General features: G+C 42.2%; 1 protein-coding gene across 1 annotated transcript in view; it reads left to right on the top strand.

Moving 5' to 3' along the window:
• The first annotated feature begins 2,441 nt into the window (after positions 1-2,441).
• LOC103355604 (glycerol-3-phosphate transporter) overlaps positions 2,442-21,046 on the top strand; it is a 49,843-nt gene continuing 31,238 nt past the window's right edge. The window contains exons 1-8 of the mRNA XM_008279459.1: positions 2,442-2,601; positions 8,314-8,554; positions 15,059-15,140; positions 18,035-18,281; positions 18,480-18,529; positions 18,659-18,891; positions 19,030-19,317; positions 19,477-19,658. Coding sequence (XP_008277681.1) covers positions 8,499-8,554; positions 15,059-15,140; positions 18,035-18,281; positions 18,480-18,529; positions 18,659-18,891; positions 19,030-19,317; positions 19,477-19,658 — 1,138 coding nt within the window. The 5' untranslated portion in view covers positions 2,442-2,601; positions 8,314-8,498. The remainder of the gene's footprint in view (positions 2,602-8,313; positions 8,555-15,058; positions 15,141-18,034; positions 18,282-18,479; positions 18,530-18,658; positions 18,892-19,029; positions 19,318-19,476; positions 19,659-21,046) is intronic.

Consider the following 21,046-nt stretch of genomic DNA (forward strand, 5'->3'; position numbering starts at 1 on the left):
GTTGCCCAATAGTTGAAAGGTTGATGGTTCAATCCCTGGCCCCTCCACATGTTGAAGCATCCTCGGGCAAGACACTGAATTCGAAGTTGCCCCCAATGGCAGGCTGTTCAGTCACCATGGGTGTGTGTGAATGTGTGCGTGAATGAGAAACATATTGCTTTGAGTGACAAGCAATATCTAAGTACAGACCATATATAAAATATATGTGCTATAAAAGGTATTTACCCCTTCCTGATGTCTTCTATTTTTAATAATAATACATTTTATTTGTAAGCACCTATCTTGACACCCAAGGTCACTTCTTGTATGTTTCTTATACTTAAATGTTCCCGCTCATCAAACTAACATTTATATTCACTTAAGATTAGACAGCGACAACACACAACACAAAATGCAGTTTTTAATGATGATTTATTAAAGATTTGTTGAAAACCTATATCACCCCTGTTAAAAAGTAATTGTCCCCCCTAAACCTAATAACTTTTTATGCCCCCTTTGGCAGCAACAACTAAAGTTAAACATTTGCCACAGCTTGTGATCCGTCCTTTACATCGCCAGGGAGGAATTCTGAATTTGGTCACAATAGATGGTTTCCGTTCATGAACTGCCTTCTTAAGGTCTTGCCACAGCATCTGAATTGGATTCAAGTCCAGACTTTGACTCGGCCACTCCAAAACCTGAATTTTGTTCTTTCTGAGCCTTTCAGAGGTGGACTTGCTTGTGTGCTTCGGGTCATTGTCCTGCTGCATATCCCATTTACACTTGAGCTTTAGGTCATGAACTGATGAGCGGATATTCTCCAGGAGGATTTTCTGATAGAGAACAGAATTCATGACTCCAAGTCATCCAGGTCCCTTTAGAAGCAACGCAGCTCCAAACCATCCACTACCATCACCACGTTTCACTGCTGGTATCATGCTCTTCTTGTGGAATGCACTACTAGCTTTACACCAAATGTAGTGGGACCCATGTCTTTAAAAAGAGTTCCACCTTTAACTCATCAGTCCACAGGGTGTTATCCCAAAATCTTGGGGCTCATCCAGATATTTTTATTGCAAATGCCAGACAAGTCTTTCTGTTCTCTCTGATCAGGAGTGGTTTGTTCCTTGCAGCTCTCCCATTGATGCCATTTTTGCCCAGTCTCTTCCTTGGATAAATGTTGATAATAGCCACTTCTGGGAAGGTTCACCATTGTTCCATGTTTCTCCATTTGTAGGTAATGTCTCTCACTGTGGTTCTCTGGTGTCCCAGAGCCTCACTAATGGCTTTGGAACTATTTTCTGACTGATAAATGTCAGTGAGTTTGTTTTGTATGTTCTTGAATCTCTTTAGATCGTGTCATCATGGGCTACTTTTTCAGGCCCTTTAGGCTACTTCACAATGTCAGACAGGTTCTATTTAAGTGACGTTTAGATTCAACAAGCCTGGCAATGATCATATGTGGGTGTGGCTGGAGAACCTGAACCAAATTGCCAAATTAATTTGGTCATTTGGTATACTGGTTGCGAAGGGGGAAATTATGTTTTCACATGAGGCAAGATGGGGCTAGATTTTCCTTCATTCAAGTGATCTGAAGCAGTTAAGTGTGACACGTATGCAAAAATAGAAGATATCTGTAGAACTTTTCACAGTCCTGTTGTGATGTCGCTCATTAGAGTGTGGAATACCATTAGAAGCCTCGAGTTTGACATTTTGTTGTTGCCATGTTGCTCCTGTAAATCTAGATGTAATGAGCGAGCAGTGGATATGAATGAAGAACCCCAAAACAGTACCCACACATAGCTCCCTGTCAATCACAAGGTTGCCCTACCCTAAAACATAACCTGATTTACGACATATTTTACTGTGAATGAGACCATTATTTACACCATGAACACCATGCTGTGTTCAAAAGATCAGTTCATAAATTCATCACAAAAAAATTTGGCGGGGTAATAGATCAAGACAATTAGAGTCATTTTTTTATTGACTTCTATGCAATCTGACCTCATTTTGCAACTGGAGGAGTCGCATCCTGCTGGCTGTTAGAAAGAATGCAGGTTTTAGGCACTTGCATGGTCAGGCGGCTGCTTCAGGCTCAGCATGAAGCAAGGAGTCAGTGAGAAAAGTCAGTTTGTTGAAGTAAACCTGGCGACCAGCAAGTCACAGAAATAGTAACCATAGTAACTGACTCACTCTGTCTCTCTGGATTAGACTAGTCTTTCTCGTCGTTTTTCTGAGGATTAATAAACTCTCCGTTTTCACCCAAGCTGCTTTCTAAACCGGATCCTATATCGTAAAAACAAAACACACTTCCAGGAAGCTAACTGAACTTTCAAACATGACATTAAAGTTGCCGGATGTTGTCGCAGGGACAGGCGTCCGGGTGACGTCAGAGCGGAGCGGCAGAGGGGCGCGTGCGCTGCGGTCCGCCCAGCTGTGTGTGTGTGTGTGTGTGTGTGTGTGTGTGTGTGTGTGTGTGAGAGAGAGAGAGAGAGAGAGAGAGAGAGAGAGAGAGGCTCTGAGGTGACAGTCCCGAGCTTTCACACCAGGAAGTGGAGGAGGACATGTCGCTGAGTTGAAGCCACGAACGACCAGAACCCGTCGCCTTTCCAGTTCGAGGTGAGCTCGGTAGCAGGAACACGGTGTTGATGGCAAATTCTGTTCGGGAGCGAAGAGCGCCGTCCGAGGCAGCTGAACGTTTGGCCAGCTCCGAAATGCTTCAGCTAGCTGCCCGTACAGTATACAGGAAGCTAAGGCTTCGCATTAAGGTTCGGTGTTGACAAGCCCGTTCTCGTTTCAGCTTGTACGTGAGTGATGCGAGTATATTTCGAGTTATGAATGTCCAGTATGTGACATACAAGTGGAAGAACAGATAACACGTTGAAGCATGTGTTTATGAAATAAGTATAAGATGTCCAGATTTGAGGTTCCAGACAGCCCATACGGTACCCTCAGATACGGATCCTGTCCACGTCTTGACTTTGAGATGCTCCTCTCAACCTCAGCAAACCCTGTCGCTGAGTGAGATAGTACAAAGGATTGATCCATATCTGCCTCTGTGACACAGCTGTATTGGTTGTGTTGGGTTTGGTTCAGACTTCATTGCTGAACACAAGAAGCTGCACTAGAGTTCATCCATAGAGCTGTTTTAGGTTTCCAGAAGGTGAAGCCTCAAGGGTTAAGCCAGGAACCCATTGATGTCACATGTGAACTTCAGATGTTTGTTGTGGCTGTGATTATAAAAGTCAAGTGATCGAGGTCTCGGGACAGAAATGCATTTGTGGACTGTAATATGGACGTGTTCTCCTGTTGCAGAAAGAGGAGAATTCATGACCCACCACGATTCCCTCAGCAGATCAGGCCAAGTGTGTTTCACTGGGTTTAGATAAATAGAAAAGGTAGCAGTTTCATGATTAGAGACGAGGCTTTGTGGCACAAATGAAATGACTTAGTTGGAATCTTTAACAGCCGTGTTAAATCTTGGAGTAAGGAAGGTGTAGAAGATATGAAAAAGTCACTGTCCTTCTCCAAGTGCTCCTCCTTTGACCTTGAGTAAAGCATTTTCTCTCTTATAGGCACCCATTTTTAGCTGCTCACAGTAGCTGTAGGCTCTTCAGTGATCTGCTGGTTTGTGTACTGACAGTAAACAATTTGCTGTATTTCTGTAGAATGGAATTTCCACACTGTTTTGTTAGTGGTTTTACAAATGCATCCTTTCAAAACTCACACAGAATATCCTTAAATTAGACAGACAGGGAAAAAGCTTACTATGGATAGCTGGTGAATGATGCTTTTGAAATTACTGAGATTGCAGATGACCTACCAAATGTGACACAGGTGGGATGCCTTCACCATTAATAAAGATGCCAATATTAACTCAGGTGTTTTTCCTCAGTGTGAACCACATGCAAACGATTCTGCTTATATTAAGAGTCAAGCAGGAATTACATAGCGAGTCTGACACTTTGCTCATTGCAGCTGTCAGTTTGCTCTTATTGTTACCCCAAAATCACATTATCTTCAAAAAACATTGGGAAACTAACATCTGGACACACTATATGTATATATGTGTGTTTGTGTGTGTATATATTGAAACCAGAAGTTTACATACACTCTATTAAAAAGACACATAACCGTTTTTTCCTCACTACCTGACATTAAATCAGAGTAAACTTTTCCTGTTTTAGATCAGTTAGGATTACCAACATTATTTCTGTTTGCTAAATGCCAGAATAATGAGATAATTTTTTAGCGAATTTTTTATTACGGTGGTCCAAAAGTGTAGTTATAATGGGTTTTAATGAGGGCATTTTTGCCCCTAACACCTGTAGAGGACCAATTTTATCCATACAGTATGTTATGGACTTGTTTTAGTGGCTGGTTGAAAAAATAAAATTCTATATTTTATTTAAATTTTTGTATATATATATATATATATGTGTGTGTGTGTGTGTGTGTGTTAAAATGAATATCATAAGGGAATTTGATTACATAAACATTGACAAAGCTCAAATGATCAAGAAAATAAAAGCCTTAAATGTCTTAAGAGAGGCACAAAGGGTCCATCGTCACACAATAGCAGAAGATACCATAACAATTTCCTCAACTCAGACAAGAGGCATTTGTTGAGCTAAAGGTTCATATTGTATGTTGCATCTTACCACAAAGTCCTTTATGAAGCTTTAAGGATTTTTAAGGTAAACACAAAGTGCATGTTTCAACAGTAGGATTCTGCTCCACCCTTCTTTCTAAACACCTTCATCAACTGGTTCGAGTAATGATCCAGTTTGGACATGAATGTGGACAGCAGGGGAACAGTGGTGATGCAGGTGAATTCTGCATTTACCTAAAAAACAATGAGAGTGATGCAAAATAAAATTTCCAGCTGAAAAGTGGCATTATACACAATACTTCATGTGGTGCAACAAGGGTAATAATTTATTTTCATTTATAAGGGTTAGCAAATCAAGACTTTCAAATTATTCACTGCTACATGGATTAACATATAACATATTAAATACACAGCAAGGATTATTACTCTTCCTCAGTCTCAGAAAACAGAGCTGGCCATCTGTCTCAGAACTCTGTGATAAAGGGCATGTCCTGAATTTCAATTCAATTTTTTCAATTCAGTTCAATTCAATTCAATTCAATATTTTTTTTGTATAGCGCATATTTTTCATAGCACTTAACAAAGGCAGAAACACCCAACAATCCAAAACATTTGCATTCCCTATAAGCTTCAGCAGTCTGCAACAGTGGGAAGGAACCAAAAACCCCTGCGGGGGAAAAAAAACCTCCGACAGAACCAGGCTCGGGGAGGGACGGCCATCTGCCTCGACCGGTTGGGTGGATGTAGGATGAATTATACAATTTAGTGTACAGTTAAACAAGTTATTAGAAGTTATTGTCGTGTTGTCCCTCCATTTCAAATGGACCAATGAAATATTCCATTTTGTGGTTGGTGGAGGTAACAGGAGGCATCATGGTGGGGGCAGCATGATTGAATGATTTCCTGTCTCCTACAGGAAAAGTTCTTTCCAATTTAGTCTTGATCAGTGATTGGTTCTTCTTCACCTCCAATGAAAGTGATACCTTGTAGGTAGAGTTTCAGGACACCATTTGCATCTCCACATTTATAACCTAAAGCAAGAAATAACAGTAAATATTGAACATGGACTGCTAGCTCTGAATTACGGCTGTTGTTGCAGTTGTGCATTTTTGAAGCAATTTGTGGGAAATCTGGAATTTGCAGCTGATCACGGCTTTGATCACACAATGCCAAAAATATTGTTCCTAGAATGTAAAGTCAGAATATCAATCAATCAAACTTGTATGGCACTTTTCTTACAATAAAATGTAGCACTAAGTGCTTTACATAACAAAGGCAAGCAAAAGCAAAAGAACAAAACAAAAGTAACTACTGATTAAATGTACTTGCTATATAAATGTAACTGCGCAAAAAGTACTATATCTGCCTCTAGTGGAGTATGAGTACAAGTTAAAAAAAAAAAAAGGTTTCGTGACATGGAAACATTCAAGGGAATTAACATTACAAAAATTACAAGTATCTCAAATAAGTCCCAAAATACAATAGTTGAGTAAAGTATTTTCCCACTGGACAAGCTTGACTGCAAGGAGTCTCCAGAAATGGAGGTGTCCGCTTACCTTTAGCCATGCGGGTTAACACTACCAAATAGCCAAATTCAATTTTATGTATATATCGCCAATTCACAACAGATGTCATCACACAGTGCTTCACATAGTAATGTAATGTAAAAACCTTATGCACTGTTTTTGCTATTACGAAAACTTTTTTTCAATACAACTGCAAAGTTGTGTCATATATTTCGGGGAATTCAGACCAGACTGATTCAGACATATACAGTACCAGCTTTTCCTCCACTTTGTCCTCCACGCCAGGTGAGATACCTCGTTTCTACTGGCCGTAGTCATACATCGTAGCATGCAAGGTTCAAAGTTTAACAAATTTGAACTTTGATTGCGGCGAGCATGCCGTCTCTCTGACCTGCGAGCTGTGCTTGTGCTTTGCTTGTCGCAGCAGCATGCCATCGTTTCATGGTGCAAGCAATGCACATGAATGGGCGTCAGAGTGCTGTGTACTGTGTGAAAGCTGCTGAAGTTGAGCAGAATGAAGTATGCAGGGAGGCTAAAATACAGTGTCCCCGCATGTGGACGCAGGGTCTCAGGAGGTTAATTTCATCATTTAACAGTGCGAGTTAAGTTAGCAATTCACAGTTTTTTTAAATCTAACTTCAAAGTAAATGACTGATTGTATAAAATTAAAAAACACTCGTCTTATGCATCGGATGCAGTCCAAAGCATTTTGTTTAATATTGTTTAATAATTTGTGTACTTACCACATAATCAAAGGATGGCAATGGATTGAAAAGAAAATTTAGTCAGTTCACAGCCACATTGATCCTCAAATTGGCGGTTCTTTCTTGGCCGGACTGCCCATGTGCAAGAGCTTCATAGCTTCATTAAATAATTACAGCTCAACACAATTACATAATTCCAAAATCCTTTAGTTTTTACTAAAAATAGTTGTGTAGTGCAAGCTACATCCATGTTTCATTTCTTCACTGTTTAAAAGTGCTATTAATTAATCCCTAGTAACTACTAATTGGTAAAGCAATACTGCAGAATGCAAAATGGGAAGAGCTGTTTTGGGCGTGCTTGTTCCTAGACATAAGCCTTATTCATTTTACCCATAGACAGTGTTATGTGACTCAGATTAAAGCACATCTTGAAACCCACCACGTTAAATCCTCAATAAGAACTCATTTGGTAAATCTTAGGTTTACTGATAAAAAGTACAAACTTCTGTACAGAAAAACTTAAAGATGGTTCACCACAGCTTTTACGGTGCATTTCAGCAAGAAACAGTCATCAAGCATTCTGTTATGTGTCACACAGTCAGGTGCATAATTACACTGTTGTCCATAAAGTTGGAATAATTGTTGTTTTCAGATACGTTCCTCTTTTTATTTCTATTTCTACACATCAGTAATCAATGTGACCAGGTGCAGTGATTACATACTGAGTCCCAGTTACCAAGTGAAACCAATTCTGACTTCAGGATGTGAAGAGTGGGACATCCTGCCCATTGACACCATCAACCAGCTGGTGGACATGATGTCTGAACACATTGTTCTGTGTCAGGGGTGGCCAGACTCAATATTAGTAACTGAGGGACATTGAAAGAGTAATAATGGACATTCTTATGCATGAAATCCTGTCAAATATGTGTTTCCTGTTAAAGGGACTAAGGTTGAAAAATTAAAACAAAACCCTTAATCCTATTGTTCAAAACAAGTCTGAATACACAGTTTGCAAAAGTTAATTGTGGTTTGATTTCGACTGTGATATGTATTGTATGTATATTGTGACATCAGTAAAGTTTTGAGAAGATATAAACTTTATCTATGAAGAATAAATGGCAGTGTCACAATCATTTCATGAGAAAAAGTAAAAAAATATTTTATTCCAACTGTATGGGCATCAGTGTATATAACTTTACACTCCATCAAAGTCTAACACATACTCTCTTAACTGTGCATGTTAATGAGACTCACATTCATTTTCTTTATATAAAAATGAGTTTGCTCACTGTTCACTGAAAACATGAGCACCTTCCATTAATGCACTCTTTTAGCACAGGAACAGTCAACATAGTTTTTCTGTTTTGCTTTTTTGTTTTGCTTAGGTGCTGCACAAAAAAACACTGATATGTGTTCTTTTTTTCCCTGCTTCTTCCCTACTCCATTAACCTTCTCTCACCCCCTTTTTCTCTTCTCACCTTTTCAGATTCCTGACTTTTCTCTCCAACCACACTACTTCGTATGACTGCTTTCTCCTATTGATGCCAGTTTCCAGCAGCTTCCTCAGAGAAGATGAGCTGCGACAGCACCACCATGTCTGCATGTGCCCCAGCAGCCTTCTTGGCCTGAGGAAATTTGTAATGCTGTGATAATCCATACCTGCATCCAAACATGGCTCCAGTCCCTCCAGGAATCCTCCTCCTGGTGTCCTTCAACAGGGATCAATGGTAAATCTGAATCTGACCTTGACTGGTTGTGTGTGTGTCTGTTTAATCATTTACACTCTTGTATGAGTTTTCATGTCCGACTGCCTGCGAATTGTTTGCCAACTATTTTAGTTGTCAGTAGTTGACCTTGGGCAGTTAGAATGTGTACTCTTCCCTATTCAAGACTACTTCTATAAGGTGATACAATTAAATGCTGTTATTTAGATATTTCTGAGAGATGGAAGTGTTTCAGCTTAGTAATCAGTACTTAAGCCTCGACTACAACTGGCCGTACGGCTCCTACGATCTGTCTGCGTCCAAATTACGTGCAGAATCACACGTGCCATGCAAGACGGAAATTTTGAGGTCGCAGACAACCCATAAGTGCGTACGGAGGGCTTTGGACATGTCCAAAAAATTCTACGAATTCTCTGCGAATTGCAATGCCGCAAGTGTAACTTGCTCCCCCCGCAAGTCGTACAATTTTAAAGGTACCGTGGGAAGAAAATCCGTGGTCTAAGATGCACGTCACACGCAATGAGGGAGCAAGTGCCCTTTTCGTGTTAAGCCCGGTGCATGCACTTGCACTTGCAACTCACAAACAAAATCGACGTACTCTACGCCAGGAGTGTAACAGTCGGCTCACTGGAGATGCTGCTGGCTGGTATCAGCTGGAAGTCAGTACTGGGCTAACAGTGACACAGCAGGCGAGCTGTCACCTCCAAGTTGTCAGAATCTATGTGGGGGCTACACAAAACATGAAACCATATTTATTTTCATCACCATTTGTTATACAGTTTTAACTTTTGTTCTGAAATCAATCTGTATCATCCCGGATCTATTTTTTATCACCCGGGATGACGGGACGTTCTTAAGCTCACATCCTGTCAGTGTGTTAGCACAATTTACAAGACAGCAAGTCACCTGTTTGCCGAAGTGTCTCTATTTTGTTTTTTGAAAATCACGCCAAACTGACGTACGCCGTCAGTACGTCATCATGAGCATGTGAGGCAAGTGTGACTCACTTTCGCCGTGCATTCCATTCTCTTCCAAAGTGGTGAGTGCATGCCATGTACACAGGTGGCAAGACAAACTCAAGAAGTGAGTACAATTTCCACGGCAATTGCATGTTGCTATTAGTTTCCCCACTTTAACAGACATCTCATGTCACCCCTGCGACTCGCAAGGCAGACTTGTGCCTTTCTGACGGAGCACATTCTTTCCTCTACCTCTACGACCCCCACGGGACCCAAAATTTGCAGAGGACGTACGATCCCAAAAGTGGTGCGTCCGGTTGTGACTGAGGCTATACGCACCTTTTTGTCCAAGTGGGTGGAGTAGGGATCTCAGGCAGTGCATTCACATAATATTTGCAACTGTGGATGATGCATAGCAGCTAATTGTACAGGAAATACTGCATTCTACAGAGGGCTTTTATGTGGTTTCACACACCCTTTGTAGGTGCTATATTTAGCTTGTGAATCAAGCTAACTGTAAGATATTATCTTAAAATAACAGAATCTCGTAATATATTCTTATTTAGGTTATTGTCCTGCTTGTAATATAACCATTATACATTTTGCTACCTTTAATCCCAGATAATCCCTGATGAAGCAGATTATGCCTGCACCTTTATTTCTGTTTACATAACGTGTTAAGAAATGACCAAGGTGTGTGGGGACTGACAGAAAAGATAAAGCTTAAAATGCGTTACTCATGGTAAAAAATCTTTCACATTCCTTCCTCGTTTAGTTCTGAGCCCATTTGTGTTGATTTAATAAGGAAGTCTTTAAAAATTGCTCACAAATACAGTTGAAACCAGAAGTTTACATCCACTGTATAAAAAGACACAGAAGACCTTTTTTTCCTCACTGTCTGACATGAAATTAGACTAAACTTTTCCAGTTTTAGATCAGTCAGGATTACCAACATTATTTATATTTGCTGAACGCCAGAATAATGAGAGAGAGAATTTTTTAGAGAATATTCTTAATTTCTTCAAAGCCAGAAGTTTACATCCATTTCCTTAGTATTTGGTAGCATTGCCTTTAAACTGTATGACTTGGGTCAAACATTTTGGGTTTCCTCCCACAAGCTTCTCACAATAGTTTGATGAATTCTGGCCCATTCCTCCTGACAGAACTGGTGGAACTGAGTCAGGTTTGTTGATCTCCTTGCTCCACATGCTTTTTCAGCTCTGCCCACTAATGTTCTCCAGGATTTTTAGATCAGGGCTTTATGATGGCCACTCCACAACACTGACTTTGTTGTCCTGAAGCTTCTCTGTAACTAATCTGGAGCTATGCTGAGGGTCATTGTCCATTTGAAGACCCATTAGTGCCCAAGCTTTAACTGCCAGACTGATGTCTTGACATGTTGCTTCAATATTTCCACATAATGTTCTTTCCTCATGATGCCATCTATTTTGTGAAATGCAACAGTCCCTCCTGCAGCAAAACACCACCACAACATGATGCTGCCACCCCCATGCTTCACAGTTGGGATGGGGTTCTCAGGCTTCAAGCTTCACCCTTTTTCCGCCAAATGCAACGATGGTCATTATGGCCAAACAGTTCAGTTTTAGTTCCATCAGACCACAGGACATGTCTCCACAAATGAAGCTCTTTGTCCCTGTGTGCACTTACAAACTGTAATCTGCTTTTTTATGTTGCTTTTGGAGTAATGTCTTCTTCCTCTCTGAGCAGCCTTTCAGCCCATGTTGGTACAGGACTGGTTTCACTGTGGATAGTGACTCTCTCTGACCAGCTTCAGCAGCATCTTCACAAGGTCTTCAGCTTTTGTTCTGGGGTTGATACACACATTTCTCACCAAAACACTTCATCTCTGGGACACAGAACCCGTCTCCTTCCTGAGCGCTATGATGGCTGGACATTCCCATGGTGTGTATACTTGACATAATTGTTTGAACAGATGAGCGTGGAACCTTCAGGCATCTGGAAATTGTAGCCAAGGATGAACCAGACTGGTGGAGGTCCATAGTTCTCTTCCTGATATCTTGGCTGATTTCTTTAGATTTTCCATGTTGTCACAAAAGGAAGCAGTGTGTTTGAGGTGTGCCTTAAAATACATCCACAGGTGTGCCTCCAGTTAACTCAGATGTTGTCAATGAACCTATCAGAAGCTTCCAAAGCCATGACATCATCATCTGGCCTTTCCCAAATAGTTTGAAGGCATCGTAATCTTAGTGGATGTAAACTTCTGACTTTGAAGACAGAAATAAAAAATTCTCTCATTATCCTGGCATTGAGCAAATAAAAATAATGTTGGTAATCCTAACTGACCTAAAACAGGAAAAGTTTAGTCTGATTTAATGTCAGACAGTGAGAAAAAATGGTTTTATGTCTTTTTATACAGTGTATATAAACTTCTGGTTTCAACTGTATATGCCACAAGGTAAATTTCACCGTTAGGGAGACACATGCCTCTTGTACTCTGTGCACAAGTCGTTCTGAACTCGCTGAAGTACATACAGAACCCATTACAGAAATATGAGCCTGTGTAACAGAGCTGCCCTCATAGACCACGTCAGAATAAATAATCGTGCCTCTATGAGCAGATTGGTTCTTTGGACCAGTGTGCATGCTGGTGAAACCATCCATGTACTATGGGTACACAGAAACAGACTCTGCTCAGTCATTTACTTCTTTTGAGATTTTATTTCATGTCTTGGGGTTTCACATGCACAACTCTTGTCTATTTCCAAATGGTACATTTTTCACTTTTAGCTCATTTATTTCTTAAGTCCCTTTTTCTCACTGATGCTGTCCACTTGAAGAGTTTGTTTTATAGTTTAACTTTCTAGTTCTGTCACATTAAGAATGTGCTTTCTTTTCCACTCTTATTTTCAATTACGGTTTGACCCTGATGAGATACTAGTTTGCTTAATCAAAATCAGATCGGTATCATGGACATTTCAATCTGCTTTACAGGGGTTAAAATCTCCTACTTGTGTTTTCTGGATCAACCAAGTTCTAAATTAAGTACCCATTCAGGCTGTTACACTTTTCTGAAGGTTGAGAAACTTTTAGGGTAGAACCTGGACTGCATTTTTTAGAGTTGTTGGAGACCTCCAACTGCAAACACGTTGTTTTGCATGAATGTTTTTGTAGAATGGAGCAGCCCAGGACACTGATGGCTCTGCAACTTGTTATATGAAAATTCCTTATGTGTAAAGTAAAGTAACCTAAGTAAAGCAGGTGTGTGTGCATTTGTGGGTTATGTGCAGGTGAAGGGGCACAGTGAGAATTGTAGTTTTGTGTCACAGTGCAAGCACAGTTTTATTCCCTTGCAGATTGGAGAGCAGTGAGCACAGCATCAATGTCTCTTTCACCTAATAATAGAAATAAATCCATTGCATAAAATTGGTAGATCTACATTAAAATCGACTAAAGGCTGTCTTTGTTTAGACAAATACACTTCTGCATTATTGAGCAAAGAATTGCGACTCTGACATGCAATGGTATTTTCTTCTAATTAAAACCCACACTGGTGATATCTTATTGTGGCTGATTAGACATCTTCTCTTGACTGTGTAGGTATGACTGTTTATTTACATCCCCTTCACACAGCAGGGAAACTTCTTAATGTAGCAAAAAGTACACCTATATCATTCTAAAAGGAAACCATAGATGAATGGACTTGTCAAAGCGGGAAGAGTAGTGATACCCGTATTGTCTCCTTATACCAAAGCAAGAACGTTGATTAATGTGACTGTTCAAATTACCAGCAAAGTATGTTTATTTGTAGCTCTTAGTTAGGAGAGTTTCACCTGTAAGATAACAGTCACCGCAGCCTGAGACATTCCTATTGTTGGTACGATTATTTATAGTTTTATTTGAGATAAGATCAGTTAATTTCACATTCGTAATTATCATGCATATTCTCATCATGACTTGAGTTTAACTTTTGAGGAGTTTGTTGCTTCAGATGTCCTGTTATACCTTCATAACAGACACCTGCCAGCCAATCAGAAAGGGGAAAAAATATTTTGTGGTCTTGGGATAAAATCTGAAAAAGGATTTGGGAATATGTCAACAACTTTACTGTTTTATGTGACCGCTGGCTTAACAATGTGTTCAGTTGCTCTTCTGCCATTGCTTCTTGGTCCATCTCTGGTGTCTGCTGCAAAGTCTGTAAAATCTGCCTAGTGTGTTTCAGCTTTAAATATTTGCTCTCCAGCCAGCTGGTAGTTACTGTTCAGCTCCTCATTACCACTAAATACACACACCATGATGGAAAACAAAGCCAAGTCTGTTTCACAGTCAGATCTCATCTCAGTTTCTGTTTTCGATGTATTACATTCGAGTCACTGATCTTTGTGATATGTTCAAGTTTTGTGTTTTGAGTTAATGAGTTTATTTGCAGTGATTTTGCAGTGATATGAAGAGGAATGGTCTGACTTTGGTTTGTGCCTCTAGTGTATTACCTTACGTTTAAGTCATCTAAATTTGAAAAACAACAACAGCAACAAAAATCAGTTGACCTGAAAAACTCAGGTCAAAAATCCCCCAACCTTGCGACTAGTTGGGGGATTTTTGACCTGAGTTTTTTGAACCTTGCAATTAGTGGACAACCAGCTCTTCCGCCTGGGCCACAGCCGTCAAGTATTGAAAAATCACCTTCTGGGTTTTTGAAAGGTTGACTGGTATTTATTTTTATGAAAAGGTGTTTAGCTTTGTAGCTTGTATGTAAGGGGAGAGAAACCCAAACGAGGTCCAAGCAAGACCCATGCTCTTCATATCAGTGCAAATAGAATCTAAAAAAATTGAAAACAAGAAGTAAACAAAATGATTTGCACATACAAGTACACATTCAAGGTTCAGGATATCCTGCATCTGTGAAACTGTACAAGTCCACCCATCCATTATCTATATACTGCTTAATCCTCACTAGGGTTGCTGGAGTCTATCCCAGCTGATTCAGGGTGAAGGCAGGTTCACCTGGACAGGTAGCCAGTCTGTCACAGTCTATCTGAACATGAATGTAGAACTTTAAACTATTAGAGCTTTGTAGCACTGTAACATGTTGTAAGGACCCTGGCTGAACCTGCACTGAGATAGCAACTTAACGTAATGTGGTGCTACTGGACTGAACTGCACCTTAGACATACTGTGCTGCTAACAGAATAACTTATAGCACTTTGAATTATTGAGCTCCTGCCCACTGTTGTGTTTCAGTATTTTTATGTTACTTGTCTTCTAGCAAATTAGTATTTGTTCTTTGTTTTTTTTTTTATTACTCTTTTAGTTTACTGTTGATTAATGTGTTTTTTGTGGTACTGTTGGAGGCTGAGGGGAACCATATTTCATTTTTTGTGTACACAGATGCACAGAGAAATGACAAAGAAAGCTTTCTGAAATAATCACATTTTTGAATCATAGTAGGGCATTACGATGAACTGCCTGTGAATGAAGCAGAACATGTCATTCATTTCAGAGGTGATGTTTGGATTTGTTCTTTGCACTCTTAGTTCTCAGTGCTGTCTTTTGTGTCTTCTCCCTGCAGGTACAAAGCACTCACCTTCATCCTCACCTTCTTGCTCTACACCAGTTTCCACCTCTCCAGGAAACCTATTAGCATTGTCAAGGTAAAACATGCTCCTACAGAAATGTGTAGATGTCATTCATAATGTCCCTTTTATCTGCACTACTAGTATGACACTTCAGACTAAAACCCAGGATCGATGGTTGGTCACTGCAGCGTGCCCAACCATTGTGTGTTCATGTAATAAGCAAGGTTAAAGTGATGATGGTGATAGCAATAATAATGCATTTTAATAATGTCAAGTGGAGCCAAACCGTGTAGACATTTGACAGTGATCAGCAGAATCTTCAACTGAGTTCGGTAACAGTTTACAGTGGGAGTTACTGTTTCTGCCAGAACCGGAGTTATTTGTTCTGTGCATCGAGTATTTTTGATATTCTTGAGTTTTAAATCATCTGTAATCGGGTGATTTCTGCATCATTGAGACAGGTGAATGTTGAGTTATAATACTCCAGGTGTGAGAGAATCAGGGTGTGGATAAGTTGCTCAGCAACGTTTCTGGGGAGTACTGGTTTGATCGTTGCAACATTTCTGAGTTGTAGGTGGCATGATTGGACCAGATGTTTGACGTGGTGGTTAAATTGGAGGTTCTGACTGAAAATTACTCCCAAGTGTCTGGCTGAGTGTGGTATGTTGGTTGACTGAGGTCCAAAGTATGGGGCGATATTGTGGGAAATGTGGTTTGGACTAATAATCAGGAATTCTCGTTTTACCTGTATTCAGTTGTGAGAAATCCAGTCCCTGACTGCACTAAGGCAGTATTACAGAGAATGTAATCATAATTTTCTGGGGTAAATGAGATATATACAGTGCTGTGAAAAAGTATTTGTCCCCTTCTCAAATTCTTCTTCTTCTTCTTTTTTTTTTTTTTTTGTATATTTTTGAATTAAAGCTTTAGAAACGGCTTTGTAACACTTTCCAGACTGATAGATGTCAGTTACTTTATTTCTCATCTGTTCTCAAATTTCTTTGGATGGCGGCATTTTGTTGCACCTTATTGAGATCTTTTGGCCGACTTCATTTTGTCAGACAGGTTCTGTTTAAGTGATTTCTTGATTGAACAGGTCTGGAGGTAATCAGGCTTTTTAAAAAGATGTTTTCAAAGCTCTGTTTTCAATGACTTCAATAACTTTCTGTCCCTCTTTTGGCGTGGAGGGGAGGAGGCTGGAGGCCAGGAGTGCATAATTTACATATCATTTGCAGATTATGGAGAGGACATTGTCCTTCCTCCAGAACCTACAGTTCGCTGACTGACGCAAGTTCAGGCAACACAGCCCTGTTGCTTTACATTTTATGAAAATAAAGAACATGTATATATTTTGAGGTTTCTAAGATCATCATACAATCTTTATTTAATGTTTTAGAGACACTGATTTATTAACAGCTGTAGTTTGTGATGTGGTTAAACTGTAAGGTCTCGTCCTTAGTTACATCAGTGGATTGACAAAAACTTAGCAGAAACAGATTACTGAAGAGTTACTAAACCTTGCCGAGGTGAACATGTAATGCAGAGCTGTTTCATAGGACCACGAGTTTTGTCTGAATATACCTCATAAACGGATGAATCGAGTTTAATGTTAACATTACTGAATAGGTTAGCCTACATACTTTCTGTCTCTATATATACCTGCAGTTTGTCCTCAAACATCCAGAGGTTTATAGTCTGATTGGTGCACAAACATCACGATACATTAATGTATTACCTGAACCTCACCTGTACCACACACTGAACATCATCAGTAATTAATGGAATATTTAATGTCAACTGCTTTATTCAGAACCTAAAGACAGATGAGCTCCTACTCTGCCTGTCAAGTAATAAAACAGAAACCTTTTCAAACAAAAGAAGTGTCTGATCGAACAGGTCAGATCAGAGGAAAACATAATTCATATCAGACAATTCATATTTAGAATACAGTTGAAAAGATATTTAATTAAATTTAAAATGTAACAATTCTTTTTAAAACAGGACTAAAGTCTCTTAGAAAACACATGCACAGAAAAAAAACATTGTGCCTCTCCTCCTGATGTTCTTTAGTGGAGCTGATCAGCCTTCAGTTTCTATTATCAGCATCATGTATAGGGTATTATTGTAGCAAAACTATTTGTAAATGTGTGTGAGGAATTTTCTGTCTGTATCTCAATCTGTGTGTCCATAGTAATATCTGTTAATGTGTTTAAAAAGATTTGTTGATGCGTAAAAAGATTTGTCAGTGTGTATAATATCTGTAAATGTACACAAAGATGTTAATAGATGAATTATCTAAGTATTTGGCTACAAGTGCTGGAAATACAGACAAATCACTATTTTCAAGTCAAGCGGGTCTTTTTATACACAACTTTTTCTGCACTTCTGCTGTGGGAGATTCGCACCTGTAACTTCAGGGTTTGTGTCCTGAGCTCAGGCTCACAGACTCGTTCATTCTGGCATACCATACCATACCATACCATTTGTACCTCAGTAGTTATACTCCTAGAAAAATTCCAAGGACTGTGACGTTGCCCGGTATGGCGAAGCTGGGGCCCCACCCTGGAGCCAGGCCTGGTGGTTGGGCCTTTGCCCACGGGGCCCGGCCGGGCACAGCCCGAAAGGACGATGTGTTCCCGCCCTCCTGTGGACTCACCACCCGCAGAGGGAGTCATAGGGGTCGGGTGCAGTGAAGACTGGGTGGCGGTCGAGGGGGGCTGCCTCGACGGCCTGGTCTGCATACACAGCCTCTGGTTGTTGGGACGTGGAACGTCACCTCGCTGGGAGGGAAGGAGCCTGAGCTTGTGCAGGAGGTTGAGTGATATCGTCTAGATATAGTTGGCCTCACCTCCATACACAGCTTGAGCTCTGGAACCCAACTCCTGGAGAGAGGCTGGACGCTCCATTTCTGTGGCGTTGCCCGTGGGGAGAGGCGGCGGGCTGGAATGGGCCTGCTTGTTGCCCCCCAGCTCAGCCGCCATGTGTTGGAGTTCACCCCAGTGAATGGGAGGGTCGTGTCCCTACGCCTTCGGGTTGGGGACAGGTGTCTCACTGTTGTCTCGGCCTACGGGCCCAACAGCAGTGCAGAGTATCCAGCCTTCTTGGAGTCCCTGGGAGGGGTACTAGATAGTGGCCCGACTGGGGACTCCTTTGTTCTACTGGGGGACTTCAACGCCCACGTGGGCAATGACAGTGAGACCTGGAGAGGGGTGATCGGTAGGAACGGCCTCCCCGATCTGAACCCAAGTGGTGTTCTGTTGTTGGACTTCTGTGCTAGTCACAGTTTGTCCATCACAAACACCATGTTCGAGCACAAGGGTGTCCACATGTGCACGTTACACAAGGACACCATAGGCCGGAGGTTGATGATCGACTTTGTTGTTGTATCATCACACCTCTGGCTGTGTTTCTCAGACACTCGGATAGAGAGAGGGACAGAGCTGTCCACCAATCACCACCTGGTGGTGAGTTGGATCCACTGGCAGGGGAAGAAGCTGGTCAGACCTGGCAGACCTAAGCGTATCGTGAGGGTCTGTTGGGAACATCTGGCGGAACCCTCTGTCAGCAGGGTTTTTAACTCCCACCTCCGGGAGAGCTTCTCCCAGATTCTGAGGGAGGTTGGAGACATGGAGGCTGAGTGGTCCATGTTCTCCTCCTCCATTGTTGCTGCGGCCGCTCGTAGCTGTGGTTGTAAGGTCTCTGGTGCCTGTCGCGGTGGCAATCCCCAAACCTGGTGGTGGCAGCCGGAAGTAAGGGATGCCGTCAAGCTGAAGAAGGAGTCCTACCTGTCATTTATGGCTTGTGGGACTCCTGAGGCAGCTGACAGGTACCGGCAGGCCAAGCGTGCAGCAGCTCGTGCGGTCACAGAGGCAAAAATTCGGGTCTGGGAGGAGTTTGGGGAGGCCATGGAGGAGGACTATCGGTCGGCCTCGAAGAAATTCTGGCAAAGCATCTGGCACCTCAGGAGGGGAAAGCAGCTCTCCACCAACACTGTCTACACTGTGGGTGGGGACCTCCTGACCTCAACTGAGGAGGTCGTCGGGCTGTGGAAGGAATACTTCAAGGGTCTCCTCAATCCTGCCGTCACGTCTTCCGAAGAGGAAGCAGAAACTGTGGATTCAGAGGCGGACTCATCCATCACCCGGGCTGAAGTCACCGAGGTAGTTAGAAAGCTCCTTGGCAGCAAAGCTCCGGGGGTGGATGAGATCCGTCCTGAATACCTTAAGTCTCTGGATGTTGTGCGACTGTCCCGGTTGACACGTCTCTGCAGCATCACGTGGCAGTCGGGGACAGTGCTTCTGGATTGACAGACCAGGGTGGTGGTCCCTCTGTTTAAGAAGGGGGACCAGAGGGTTTGTTCCAACTACAGAGGGATCACACTCCTCAGCCTCCCCTGTAAGGTCTATTCCAGGGTACTGGAGAGGAGGATCCGACCGATAATCGAACCTCGGATTCAGGAGGAGCTGTCTGGTTTTCGTCCTGATCGCAGCACACTGGACCAGCTCTATGCCCTCCATCAGGTGCTCGAGGGCTCATGGGAGTTCGCCCAACCAGTCCACATGTGTTTTGTGGATCTGGAGAAGGCACTAGACTGTGTTCCTCGTGGCGTCCTGTGGGGGGTGTTTCAGGAGTATGGAGTCTAGGGCCCTCTGTTAAGGGCTCTCCGCTCCCTTTACAACTGTAGCAGGAGCATGGTTCGCATTGCTGGTAGTAAGTCAGACCTGTTCCCAGTGCACGTTGGCCTCCGCCAGGGCTGCCCTTTGTCACCAGTTCTGTTCATTATTTTTGTGGACAGAATTTCTCGGTGCAGCCAGGGGGCAGAAGGGGTTTGGTTTGGGAACCCCAAATTTCATCTCTGCTGCTTGCAGATGATGTTTTTCTGTTTCCTTCATCAAATCAGGACCTTCAGCGTGCACTGGGGCGGTTTGCAGCCAAGTGTGAGCGGAGCGGGATGAGGATCAGCACCTCCAAATCCGAGGCCAAGGTTCTCAACCGGAAAAAGGTGGCTTGCCCTCTCTGGGGCGGTGGAGAGTCCTTGCCTCAAGTAGAGGAGTTCAAGTATCTCGGGGTCTTGTTCACGAGTGAGGGGTGGATGGAGCATGAGATTGACAGACAGATCGGTGCAGCATCTACAGTCTGCCGCTGTACCGGACCATCGTGGTGAAGAGAGAGCTGAGCAAGGGGGCAAAGCTCTCGATTTATCGGTCAATCTACGTTCCTCCTCTCACCTATGGTCATGAGATTTGGGTAATGACCGAAAGAACAAGATCGCGGATACAAGCGGCCGAAATGAGTTTCCTCCACAGGGTGGCTGGGTGCTCCCTTAGAGATAGGGTGAGGAGCTCAGAGTAGAGCTGCTGCTCCTCCACGTCGAAAGGAGCCAGCTGAGGTGGCTCGGGCATCTTTTTCGGATGCCTCCTGGACGCCTCCCTGGGAAGGTGTTCCGGGCGTGTCCCACCGGGAGGAGGCTTCAGGGAAGACCCAGGACACGTTGGAAGGATTATGTCTCTTGACTGGCCTGGGAACGCCTAGGGGTCCCCCCGGAAGAGCTGGAGAATGTGTGTGCGGATCGGGAAGTCTGGGCGGCTTTGTTAAGGCTGCTGCCTCTGCGACCCGACTCCGGATAAAGTGGTAGAAGATGGATGGATGGATAGTTATGCTACCTACAAGCCATTGGGCGGTGCGAGTCTTTGAGGGCAAGCCACATTACCTGGTATATGTGAACAAGCTACATTTGCTGAGTTTGTGGGCCGCTGAGCAACAGCTTTCATGACGACTTGCAGGTGGTCTCCCCTCAGACTCCACACCAAAAAAGAGACAGAAATTGTCATTGAAAACAGCACTTTGAAATATCGTTTAAAAAAAAAAAAAAAAAAAAAAAACTATAACTTTATAAACAACAAAAATGTCTTTAAAAGCACAGACTTAAAGAAAAACTTTGAAAATTGTTTCAATGGCAACCTCTTTTTTTCAGAAACAAA

This window comes from Stegastes partitus, unplaced genomic scaffold (assembly GCF_000690725.1).
Source record: "Stegastes partitus isolate 25-593 unplaced genomic scaffold, Stegastes_partitus-1.0.2 Scaffold159, whole genome shotgun sequence".
NCBI lineage: Eukaryota > Metazoa > Chordata > Actinopteri > Pomacentridae > Stegastes > Stegastes partitus.